This window comes from Barbus barbus, assembly GCF_936440315.1.
Source record: "Barbus barbus genome assembly, chromosome: 38".
NCBI classification, from domain to species: domain Eukaryota; kingdom Metazoa; phylum Chordata; class Actinopteri; order Cypriniformes; family Cyprinidae; genus Barbus; species Barbus barbus.
Window position 1 is genome coordinate 8,721,108 of NC_136716.1, and position 13,587 is coordinate 8,734,694.

At 36.2% G+C, this 13,587-nt stretch overlaps 1 protein-coding gene across 1 annotated transcript; it reads right to left on the reverse strand.

The window, feature by feature from the left end:
* Nucleotides 1-7,266: 7,266 nt before the first annotated feature.
* LOC306857399 (forkhead box protein H1) lies at nt 7,267-10,950 on the reverse strand (the record flags this gene model as incomplete). The annotated part of the gene is made up of 3 exons (XM_079397322.1): nt 7,267-8,214; nt 8,299-8,403; nt 10,585-10,950. 3 exons carry the CDS (start codon nt 10,948-10,950, stop codon nt 7,267-7,269), a joined length of 1,419 nt encoding a protein of 472 aa, XP_079253448.1.
* Nucleotides 10,951-13,587: the final 2,637 nt, after the last annotated feature.

The window sequence follows — 13,587 nt, forward strand, 5'->3', positions numbered from 1 at the left end:
ATGAAACTTTTTGGGGTAAATAAGGTACAAAGATGTCCTTTTAAGGGTACTGTCCCAGTGACAAGCTGTTGTATTTCTTTCTTTCTTTTTCTTTTTTCTCTCTTTCCTTCTGTTTTATAATCATATATAATAATATAATCATAAAGCATATTAAGCAAAAAGGTATGATTAAAAATAAAACCTGTCAATTAGACAAGGGTTAACTGAAAAAACAAAACAGGTATAACTAGACATTCCGTCCCCCCCACTTTTGAAATGATGGCTACGCCCCTGGTTCCATTCATAATGTGGAAGAGATTGTTGAAGTTGAGTTGCTGTCTCAGATATCCAGTGATTCTTGAGCATTTTTCCCTGCGGCCCGGGTTCCGGAGGGGCAGGTGTGTATCGCGGTGGTGATGGTGTGATCCGGAAACTTAGATTTCGTAGTCCAGTGGTTTTGTCAGTATTAACGGAGACGCGTTCTACACAGCCCTATGGCCTACACGGTACCTTCATCACAGTATATTTCTTTACATTCATATATGTGCTTACGTATACATACATGCATATACTATATAATTCTTGGTTCATTTAGGAGGTAAAAGCACCTGGGCTGAATTTGTTACATAAAACGGATGGCAGAGTTTTAAATTTAGGGGCCAAGAATACCATCAGCCTGGATCCTGGGGTGAGACAAACAGTGTATTTTCAATAATCAATAATACCTTTTTTAAAATGAGATGTAAACAGTCATATCTACTAGAAGGAATACAATTTTTTTTTAGAAAGTCGGCATGAAATCAAAATGGACTTTATTTACTTTACTAGCGCACTTTGCTAGTCTTGATGTTAACAATTAATCCGTGCAAGTTAATCCGCTGAAAAAAATAGTTTGTCTTGGTAATCTTTAATCAAAATCTGAACATTTACTTCCGCTCTGGGATGGCGTTTCTTTTTTGATTACGTCAGTTTGACGGCTTGGGCATGGGCAGAATATCCTTAAACACACCCCTCCAACCGTTAGATTTCTATGAGTGAGAGATAGAGAGAAGGAGCACAAAAATAAAACCCTGCCCTCTGTTCAATATTCCGTTTCTGATGGAAATACGTCACTACACTGAAATAAAGTCGGCAGCAACTTCCGGTTCACGCGGACTTTAAGTCTCACAATTTTTTTTTGCGAGATATAAGCTGAGAATTGCAAGATATTAACTTAAAATTGGAAAATGAGAAAAAGAATTCTGAATTCTTTATATCTCACAATTCTGACTTTTTTTCTCTGAATTGTCACAATAAATCTCAGAATTGTGAGATAATAAGTAGCAATTACCTTTTTTATTTCTTTACTCCATCATGGAAATGGTCTTGAATACATATCAGTGTTCAGGAAAAAGCTCTTTTATTCTACATAAGGATGTTCCACCCTTAATAATTACATCTTGTTACACAACTATATATCTCTCTTCTAATGTCTTTGTTGATTTAGAATGATTTTGTGTTAGAGGAGTTATTGGCTATAGAATTTCATTCAAATGGACTGACCTGTGGCATACATGACAGGACATGTTCAGTCTTTTCACCCCTGGGGGAGGTGGATATGGAAGTGTGGATGAACAGGATGGAGACTATCAGCTTCCTTCTAAACGCCGTTGCCTGTAGGAGCCACAGTTTAAGAAGACAGCTGAAATAAAGTGTAATGAAACCTCCTATATTAAGTGTTTTTTTTCTGTTCTGCTACAGTGTTTAACAACAGTTCGTTATATATCTAATGTACAGTAGTGACAGAATTAGTAATCAGTGTATTAATTCAATATGTTATGCTCTTACCATGAGCTGGATGGGTATCATTGATAATGAGATCATAGTAATGGCTGTAAACACATGTTTTGGGTGTTTACCTGCCTAAAGCCCAATGGACTACAGCATAACTGCTATAAAACAATGGAGAATGGTATGTAATTGTATGTAATTTCCCACACAAACACCAGAGCGTATTAAAAAAAATGGTGCAAATCTATCAATCAATTGCCAGAGACCAAGAATCGGCGATAGTCTACGGTTGAAAGCAGAATTTAAAGATGCAGGTTTTGTCCTCCATAGAATATTTTGAAATTAATTTTAGCCTATCGCATGTAGCCTTACTGTTGATTAACGTTTTGAGATCTATGCTTATAGGCTATATTTTTGTAATGCCTGGTGTATTTGTCAATTTCTCGTGAAGTGCAGATTATTCCTCCATTTACATGTCTTCAAGCATATTTTGTAAAATAATAGTAATGAATCGTGCTATAAATAAGCCTAATGCTATTCATTAACAGACCGAACTACTCATTAATTTGTTTAGTTAGGCTACGTCATAAAGAAAAAGGGCTAAAAACAGCGCTGTTTATAATGATTGTGAAAGGTCACTTTGTTGTGCTTCAATTTTTGCACAAGGTGTTTTCACAGAGATTGATTTCAATGCCTGATGCTGTTCAAATGTGGTGCTTTTCCCACCTGAAGTAGCACTTAATTATATTTTGATAGGCTATGTCAATTTTATAATTCATTTAATTCATTGTTTTTTTTTATTTTAATTTGAAAGATTTTCATTGGGAAAAAAAAAAAGTTTAATGTTGATGTTACAATTATAGGCTAGGACTGATCAGAGATAGGGGAGACCGGGGATGAGCATCAGTAACTCAGTGGTTGTTTGAACTAGATCTCTCAAACTTTGATATACGCTAGCCACATTTGTCTACTGCAAATAAAACTCACTTGGACATGTACTGCATAATCACACATTATTTGAGTTAATGTCAAATACAAAGAGTTCCGTTGTTGGGGTGAGTTGTAACACAGGCTGGGGATAGATGTAACAGTCTGAAGTAATTTGCTCAAATAAGACCCACACTTCCAAATTATGCAAAAACTTGTTTTGAATAAATTGAATTTGTTTTGAATAAATTTAATAATTTTTTTTGTTGTGCCATTTTGTGTTGCCATTATCTATTTTTATGTGAATTTTGGAAAATCACAAAAAATGCTGGATGGAAATGTCAAAATGCACATAAATTCTAAACGTGCACAAAAAAAATGTATATGTGCTCATTTGAGGCGGATAGTGTTTTTATCCAATAAGCAGATAATATATGCATAATGGAAACACATTTTACATAAATCCCGTGAGGTTTAGGTTAAGTCAAATAATTGTATCTACAACACAATGATTGCTAAGCAAAAAATAATCTTAGTGAAAAAAATTACTTTCTCTCCTGAAAATAATTTTTTTGGTCATAAAATCTACAATGGTGCTCACAGTCACATGCCACTTCTCCTGTAACATTAAAAATGTGAATGTAGTATGGCAAGCCGTTTTGACTTTTATTCATTCTCAGGATATGAATTCTTGATATCAACAATTCAGTTTTTACTAGTTAAAATGTTAATTCACAAATTAAATTTCAACTAGTAAAAACTAATTGTTGATATCTGTAATTGTATTTTCACTAGTTAAATGTCACCATAGGCTGCCATTCAAAATCAATTGCTGATATCAAGAATTAATTTCTTACTAGTTGAAATTCCAATTTCACATATCAGAAATACAATTCTTACTAGTAAAAATGTCTATTCTTGATATCAAGAACTAAATTGTTGATATCAAAAATGTAATTATTGATATCAACAATTTAATTCTTGATATCAACAATTTAATTGTCACTAGTGACAATGTTCATTTCTGATATCTGAAAATGTATTTCTGATATCAACAATTGGGAGGGTAATTTCTGATATCAACCATTGAATTCTTGATATCAGAAATTAACATTGTCACTAGTGACAATTAAATTGTTGATATCAACAATTTAGTTCTTGATATCAAGAATAGACATTTTTACTAGTAAGAATTGTATTTCTGATATGTGAAATTGGAATTTTAGTAAGAAATTAATTCTTGATATCAGCAATTGATTTTGAATGGCAGCCTATGGTGACATTTAACTAGTGAAAATACAATTACAGATCAACAATTTAATTCTTGATATCAACAAATAAATTGTTAATATCAAGAATTAGCATTTTAACTAGTGAAAATTGAATTGTTGATATCAAGAATTAACATTATTACTAGTGGAAATGTAATTGCTGATCTCAAAAATAGCCATTGTTAGTAGTAGAAATCTAATTCCTGATATCAAGAATTAGCATTTTAACTAAAAATTGAATTGTTGATATCAAGAATTCATATCCTGTGAAGGAATAAAAGTCAAAACGGCTTGCCATAATGTAGTGTATGATATTGATGACATCACCACAGCTCCTTTCTGACTTGTCAAACCTACAGTGTTTACAAACACTCCCCGGTCTTTATTTATTTAGCCTAATTTCACTGGTGTTGAAACACTTCTATAAGCCGAGAAATAAAATAAGGAACAAACTTCTGTCACACTGTTAATGAATATTTATCATTGTCTTTTAGGAGAAAAAAAATTTACTCAACTGTAAAACTTCACAATTTATGTAAAAAGCTAATATAGGCCTGTTATCCTTCATTTTCATTTTTGATTATTTCATGCATTCCCTGAATCGAACTCAAGATATATATTAGCTACAGTCTTTAAAAAAAAGAGGTTCCTCCACCCTCAATACCACGACTGAGGTGCCCTTGAGCAAGGCACCGAACCCCCAACTGCTCCCCGGGCGCCGCAGCATGGCTGCCCACTGCTCCGGGTGTGTGTTCACGGTGTGTGTGTGTGTGTGTGCATTTGTTCACTACTCACTGCTGTGTGTGTGCACTTGGATGGGTTAAACGCAGAGCACCAATTTCGAGTATGGGTCACCATACTTGACAATACGTCACGACAAAACAAATACGAACACTAAATTAGTACAATAATTACGAATGCTCATGAGATCGGAATAATTGCACAGAAGATGTGGGCGTCACGTCTGAGGCGGAGACAATCCCATCCAAGAATCTAAAAAACAGGCCTACGGAGTATACACAACTAAAATATTACCAATAAAAGTCATTTATTTACTTATATTATACCATGTTTCACTTTACCATTTTTTTTTCTCTTAAAATTACTTAGGCTTGCTTTTTTTTTTTACAAACGTAAAAATAATGGAGTGATATAAGGTAGGCCCCACAATTAAACCCACCTGTGTCCCGAATAACACACACAATATGTGTGTTTTGAAATTAAATGCTTCACATTAAATCAATGCTTTAATTTTGATTCATGTTTTGCGAGTCAAATTACTACTGCTGAAGCTAGACAATTAATATTTACATTTTCAGCTTAATTTTTTTTTTTTTTTTCTTAATTGTTTGGTCATATAATCAAAAGTCTTTTGGACAGGTTTTTTTTTTTTTTGGAATCCCCATTTTGTCTCAATGAAAACAAATAAAGTGGGTAAAGTTTTTTAATTAAAGGATGTATTCTTAGTTCAGTGTGTTCTGATTGTTGACGTGTTATTTTACTGTGCTTTTCAGAATTTTGTTTATAGATTCCTGTTCCACTTTCTTTGTGAGGAGCAAATGCGGATACTCATGTATAGAAGGTTGCTTTGACAGATGAATATAAATCGTATCAGGTGGCATGTGATTTATACTCTTCATTTTTAACATTTCGATCAGCATTCAGCCAGTTTCATTACTGGCTTTAAATAAAATATTGTCTTCGGAGTGCTTCTCAAACCACAAAGTTGATGTGACTCAGGCAGTAAAACACATGATCAAAAAGAAGTCAAGAACCAAATATTTGACTTCAAATGCAAAGCATATAACAGTAACAAACATGCATTTGCTGTAAAACATGTCACTCATGTTTTGTCCATGATATTTCAATTTAAAAAAGGGCTTAGTGTCACTTTCCCTGCAATCTGAAAACAATTGGGGATACACGCGCATACTTTTAAGATGAACTACACAAAAGTCTCCTAGACATGTTTTCAAAGGATTACACCCAAAATAAACATATTTGAAGCATATTCATAATCAATAATATACAATCTGTTTGCTCTATACCATGAAATAATAATAAACGACTCAAACTTGGTGGAACAAATCACCAAGAAACTGAGGCTTTCCATATGCTTAAAACTAAAGTCCATTACAAAGAATGGACCTGTAAGAGGGAGGAAGTGTTGGGGGTGTGAATGAGTGATTTTAAGGGAGGACAGGACAGAGAAAAAAAAAAAAAAAACGGCAGGAGGTGGTGGTGGTGGCGGCATGACGTGCTCCAGACGGAGGGACAACCACAGACCACCAGTTAAATAACCCTTACGTTTAATTACTGAACAAAATCGCTCAGTATGAGCTTCTGGACAGTATCGTACAGACATGCATGATCAAAAGGAAACAAACATTTATTTTAAAATGGCATTTGATGACCAGATTATAAAAATCAATTACAGCACCTACACTCCACAGGGACACAAAGAGTCATGATAAGGCTTTGAGACACAGTGCACTGATAAAATGGCTCTAATTACAGTTCTTCAAAGTGAATGCATGCCAGAAAAAAAAAAAAAAAAAAAAAAAAAAAAAGCACACAAGACTGGATCTCATCAGATCTGTCAAGCCTCCACCATTGTTATCAGAGCCTGAGATTTGACTTTACCAAATGGAGTGGGGTTGAAATGAAAGTATTTTAAGCACACACACAATCATGTCAGAAAAGTCATACAAAAAGTCAAGATTTAAAAAAACCAGTTTACCCTGCTAAAACCAACATATAAAAAGTGACACATTCATGGCATAAAAGCCAGTCTATGTAAACTTTGCAGGTTCCTTACAGTTTCAAAAATACACATTCACACACAAACACATCCCTAATTCTAACAAATGTCCAGCACACCATTTCTGGTTGATTTTTAGGGAGGTAAAGCAACCCCACACACATCATACTTCAAGCTTAGAAACAGACAACATTCAATTGGTCTTGTCAAGCATTTCACAGATTGTCCCCAAACATTACAAGAGTCCATTCAGGAAACAAGAGCAGACAATTTGCCTCCCCATTGGCATTAAAAGTCTGAGGTAGTAATTGTGTCACAGAAAGTCACATGAATGGACAGAAGTTACAACAGTGTAAACATTGGTTGGGTAGATTCTTTGGTCAATATTGGCCCTGTAACTGTTCAGTTCACAGAGGGATTTTCTCAAAGAATTCCCTGAGACAATTCACCAACTGAGTATACAGTAATGAGCAGCATTAGTGGTTGCAAACCTTTGTGAAACCTGAGCAATGCCAAAGATGAGAAGCCATGTTCTTCTAGGACAATTTTGTGCATAGTTTAAAGAGAATATTTGCAAAGGGAAGGCCCTTTCTGAAGGGCATACTGGTTTGGAGGTGGATGAGCGGTCTGATTGTTGGAGCCAAGCGCATCAAACACGCTCTTATTGGGCGGAACAGATTGCAGCATACTGTCCAAGTCCATTAGGAGGGGCGGGGCTTGTATGGAAACTGGCCCACTTGGTAGGATGGGCCAGTATGGGTGACCAATCAAGTGTGATGAAGTGACGTGTGCACCACCATAACCATAGAACGGAATACCGCCCAGTGGCATGAACGGGTTTCCATTAAAGCGTATGCTAGGAGGGGCTACTGCGTTGGGAGGGGTGTACTTGGCGTAGGAAGTCGGCAGCTCCCATGGAGGTGTGGTGCTGCGTTTTGAGCTTTTGTTTGGCGGAGGGCAGGAGTCACCGTATCCATCTGAAGTTGATCCTCGATCACCTGATCTTTTACCAACGAGTGTCACCCCTCTCCAGTCCTCGTCTGACAAATCCGACGCAGGACTCACAGAGCTGGTTGACGAACTGCAATTATACGAGCCATTACAAGGACGTGGTGGAGTGGTAGAGCGAGTGTGCGGAGGAGGCCCGATGCCCCAACATTCTCTCTCTCGTAGCCCTTCCTCAGCAGAACTGGCAGGCCTGAGGCTATGCAGGAGAGAATCTATAGCAAACGTGGAGTCCAGTTTGGGACGATAGGAGTCCTCTGATGGGGGTGGGCTGTGACGGGTGGGGACAGGGGGTAACGAGAGATCAGCGGGCAGAGTTTTGGATTTATTCGGCTGAGCGTAACCTTGAAAGATGTATGGGGCCAGGTCCTGAGCAAAAATAGTTTCATCCTGACGGGACACTGCCGTATTTTGCCTTTTCAGAAGCTCCAGGGGAATTCGGCTCACTTCTACAGTCCAAAAGTTACCTTTACCTTGGGGTTTTCCAGGATCCTTAAGCACCTAGAGAGAGGAGGAGGGGCAACAAGATAATGTCATATTAGCATCAAACTAACATTTTTTTTCAGTCACCTGATAAACACACACCTTCACGAAGCAGTCATAAGATGACAGGTTGTGTCGGACTGAGTCCCTCCAGCCTTTGTAATTTCCCTTGAAAAATGGAAAGAGAGTGCTGATCTCCTTCAGAATCTGTTTGAAGACAATTTATTCATAGTTATTAAAAACATATATTATATTGGCCACAGCTTCTGAACTGCACAGATTCTAAACAGACAGTGGTATATTGCTGAGAATACATGAATCTTGACTTTCTGCTACATTTTCAAAAAGCCAACAGTACTGTGCATAGGCCTAGGGTGAAGTCAGCTAAAATGGGCTATCAGGTAAAATGGGACAAACAAGGTTGTAGCATAATATCTCTTTAAATTTTTATAGAAAATCACAATAACTGATCTTGCATTGTTGATCACCAATTTCGAGTATGGGTCACCATACTTGACAATACGTCACGACGACTTTTTTTGCTTCAACACTTGTTGACATGTAACAATATGTTTTATTTGTATGAGTTTAAGGCAGGCAGGGCAGAATGTTACATGAAGCTTGTCAGAAAAATTGTAAGGTAATTGAGTGTGACAGAAAATGTCTAGGGTACTAAAGCAATTACAAGTAAGCTTACCAACAAAGCAAAGGTTTATGAACAATGTTTTGACGCTCTTTAAAAAAATAAATAAATAAATAAAAAGAAACTGATTTTTGTGAAAAAGGTCACTATGTAGAAATGTCTTTTTAAGCTAAAATGAGCCACAATTTTCAGCTAAAATGGGCTTCATACACACACACACACACGTTTAGACAGAAATTGAGGGTGAAAATAGGTTTATAGGCCTAGATATGCATCGATACAAAATCTTAACATTCTTTTAAAAAAAATTGCATTGCAGACAGTATGGTAGGAGGACAAACAAAGAAAGGAAACCGAGACGAGAAGAGAAAGGGAAAGAAAGGAAGATGTCAGTAAAATGGGCTGCACACACACACTTTTACACAGAAAGGGTGAAAATAGGTTTATAGCCTACTGTAGATATAAATCCATACAAAGTCTTAACATTCTTTAAAAAATACAAGCATACACACATACATGCACACAAAAGACACACACCTATACAACATGATCAGTTCATTTTTAAATTGCATGGTTTAATTAAATTTTTATTCAACTTTCTATTTAATGAAAAACATTTATGGTTTTGCTATGGCACACTAAAGACAATACTGTCAAAAATAAAATGACCTGTGCCGTTCTCTTTTTATATTGGCCCATTTTACCTGCATGTTGTGCCTTGGCTCAAGAAGGTGAGCTGAAGCTGATACTCTAACTCTCATAATTTAGAAAAAGTTTATACTTTTTCACTTTTAAAAAAATATAAATATATTTAGGAGGCCCATGCTAATTTATAAGAATATCATTAGATCTCATGCATTTGATGGTAGTATAAGTCATTTACCAAAACGTGGCCCATTTTAGCTGACTTCACCCTATATATTTGTAAAATCACACAGAAATGTTTTTATGTGTGGTGACATTTATATTTGTAAACAGGCATAGTTAATAGGAGTATGCCTAATTTGCAAGTTTTACCTGTTTAAACATATAAAAGGTCACTTAAAATAGCATACAGGATTTGCTTGCCATTTCATCCAAAAAAAAAAAAAGTCGAGGCCAATCACCTGTAGCAGCAGGCCCTACCTCAAATCATTTACAAAAATCACTCTTGAAGAGCCAGCAAACTGTTAATCCCGATCGCGGATTCTTACAAGTTGCGACATTTCGGAACAATTGCGGCACAGTGTGATTCCAGCCACAGCTATCAGCATGATAGAGTATCGGCCTCTGCTTTCACTATTCACAACACAAACCCCATCGAGATCCAGACATGACACAGATTACTGCCCCAGGCAGATTTGGATGTGCAACGCACACTAAAACTCACTTCCCATGTAAACGGTTCTTTGTGGAATTTCATGTCAGTGTGGTGATGGCACAACTGGGTTTTATACAAGTTTTAAGTTTCAAGGAGTGCTAATTCCTTTTTATTTGGAACCTGAAAGAAATCATCCAATAAGATCCTAAAAAAAAATCACTTATTTTGTTGTAGGGCCTACAACTTAATGTAAATGTGGCACGGACTTGCTGATAAAGATGATCGTTTGAAACGCTGAATTAAAAATGTTATACATATCTTAAGTGGTGTAGAAATAGGGCATAATAAACAAATAAACTGTGATTATTAAAATTCCTGATGAATTTTGACCGTTAAAAAAAACTAAGTTGCGCGTCGTGCGCCTGTGAAGATGACTTAACTTTACCTCTGACAAAGTGAGCTTCTTCTCCGGAGAGTTCTGGATGACCATGGCAATCATAGCTAGGTAAGAGTAAGGTGGTTTGGGATAACGCTGATAGTTCTTCTTCTTTCCTCCACTTGGGTTCCCATCCTTCATTTCCCATGCGCTCTGATCCGACGGTTTGGCTCTGTAACAGGAGTCCTGCGCCATCCCTGTGGACTTATCCAGCCGGCCACCGAACTCCAGCAGTGGGTTTGTGGAGCAGTGACAGCTGGGGTTGGAAGAGGAATAGTTGGTTCTGCAGTCAAGGTGATGGTCGTGTTGGGCTCCTGCTCCTACAGTGATCACGGGTGGTGCCAACAAGCCCGGACCCCCCCAGTGCTTTGTCATGCTTATGTAGAGGGGGGATGAGGCAGGGATGGTCGCTCCTCAACCCCTCAGACTGCTGGCTCCAGGTCAACTCTATTTGAGCAGCAAACAATTCACAGTTTCATGTCAATCCCGCTGCGTAATGGGAGGGAGAATGAGGCGCGATGCGCAATCACCGCGGGGGAGAAGGGGGAGGACACGATAAACATCAGCGATCAGATTTACTGAAAGACAGTTTAAGTGGCTTTTCCATGATATGTCCTACATGAATGGACCTTTCGCCACCAAGTATGAAATGCGAATAAAAATAATCTCGCACTTGGTTTTTTACTGTACATTCTTAAGCTTTAACAGATTATAAAGGCTGTTAAACGAGAATGAACGCGTGTCTTACCTGCGGTACTTTCACGCGCTCGTCTCTGACTGCTTGAGAATCTGCAACTCATTTGCGTAATGATAACGTGACGTTCTAATCAAGCGAACGCTCAACGTTGATTGGACAAACAACTCTTTGTTTACTATGAGCCAGTCCAAACCCTGGGGCCTGTTTCATAAAACAATCTTACCAAAGAAGCCAGGCTTATTAGTCTGACTTATGTTGAACCAAATCAACTGACAATAAATCAGACTAACTGACATAAACCTGGCTTATTTGGTAAGATTGTTTTATGAAACAGGCCCCTGCCTACAATTTCATACTTTCATCAATGTTCTCTTAATATTTATTTATTTACTAACATCCTTATTAATATGATAATAATAATAATAAAAATAAACGATTTAAAACAATTAAATGCACATTCGAAGAAGTCAGCACCATTCACAAATCTTTTAGGGAACATTTGAGAAAATTAGAGCAAAATAATAATCATAATAATCATAATAGCCTAGATAAATAAAATAAAAAAATCCAAATTACAGAAACGAATTAGCACATAGTATTTTGATATAGAGAGTCTAAGTGACAGTTTGAGTATTTTGTATAAAACTAATACTGGTTCGTTTAGAAAACTTAAAAAAAAAAAAAAATCTGTATAAGATAAACCACGCTGATGGAAAGTACATGCCATTTTTAATTGAGTTATTTCTCTTTTAGCCATAATATACAAATGTGTAGCCTAGCACAAACAGATATATTTTCTTGTGTAGGAAAAAAAAATGCATTTACAACTGCACGACTTTAAGAAACTGTAGTTTTGTCTCTTGCTTTAATTAGCAAATTAAAAAAATGGACACACTGACCACTGCGAGTTAATGGAGTAAATATGGGATGTATTAATGAAAGTGGCTGTAGGGCTATATGTTGATTTGCCAAGGATTATAGCAACATAATGTAATCCTCATCTTGGAATCAGTAAAGCAGAATTTATTCACTTCAGCTGCAGAGGACTCTATTTCCTGCGTTCCTCTGGAAAAGACCAGAAGAAGCTGTGAGGTCATTTCAGGGGTCACCAGATTAAACGCTTCAGTTGAGGTAGCTGTGATCTCAGATAGAGACTGTTCCTAGATTTTCATTTGAATCTTTTCCCTTAAATTGTATTTCTTCTTTTAGTTTAACATTAGAAGTGTTCATTTCAAACTTGAAGGTTATCAAATCACTTTTAGCTAATTCTTGATTATATGACCCATGCAATGTTCCGCTATTGCAGCAGTAATTGCTGACTGGTGGTCATGACCCTTTTATGAGCCCTGTGAGATAATAAACAGATAAACTGTGTGTTACATGCCTGCTGTGAGGGCTCTCCATATTTGTCAATGCTGTCTAAATCAAAAGTAAATATAGACCACTCAATTTCCCAGGGACAGGGTCAGAACTCAATTAGAGCACAGAAGAATTTTTAATCTGTTAACATTTGCACCAATAATTTGTTTATTGGTGTTTAGGATAATTAGCTGAAATTTGTATGTGCTATATAAATTTGTATATTAATGTGTGTCATTTTAATGTAATTTTTTATTTGCTCTATATTTAGTAAATTTTATTTATTTATATTATATAAGCTTGTTGGATGTGTGAGATAGAAATGTTAGTCCTGAAATGGTTAAATGTTTTTTTTGTGTGTTTTTTTGACAGGACATATTTTAGTTTCTATGAGAATATTTTTGGCAACCCTGGTACCAACATTTGGGGCATGTCAAAACATCTAATGAGATTACTTGTTTTCTTATAGCATGCTGTAGAAACAGATTAAAAGATGTCATGATGTCACTTTGTGGATGTTACAATTTTAAACCTTTTTTTATTTTATTTTTTTAATGGGGCACAAAATGTGGGATATTGATCAATATTATGATTATAGTTAAATACTTTTCGAACAACAGTTACTGAATTCGATGTTTCTTCATCTATGGGCAGCTTGTGCCATTTTGGGCATTTTGGTGGCTGTATATTTCTTAATTTCTAAATCTATATTATTTGTAATGTCAGAACAGGTGCAGACATTTATAACTTGAATGTGCATGGCTTCTGGGGTCAATTGCAACCAGTTATTTTAGCTGTGTAAAAACAGTTCATAATGTTGCGTGACCGGTATTTGTTATAATATTATTAATATTTAATGTTTTAATATACTTATTTCTATCGTAAATAGTTTTACTGTTTACTGCACTTTGTTATGGTTCTAGTTATTTAAGCATAACGACTAATGAATCTGAAGT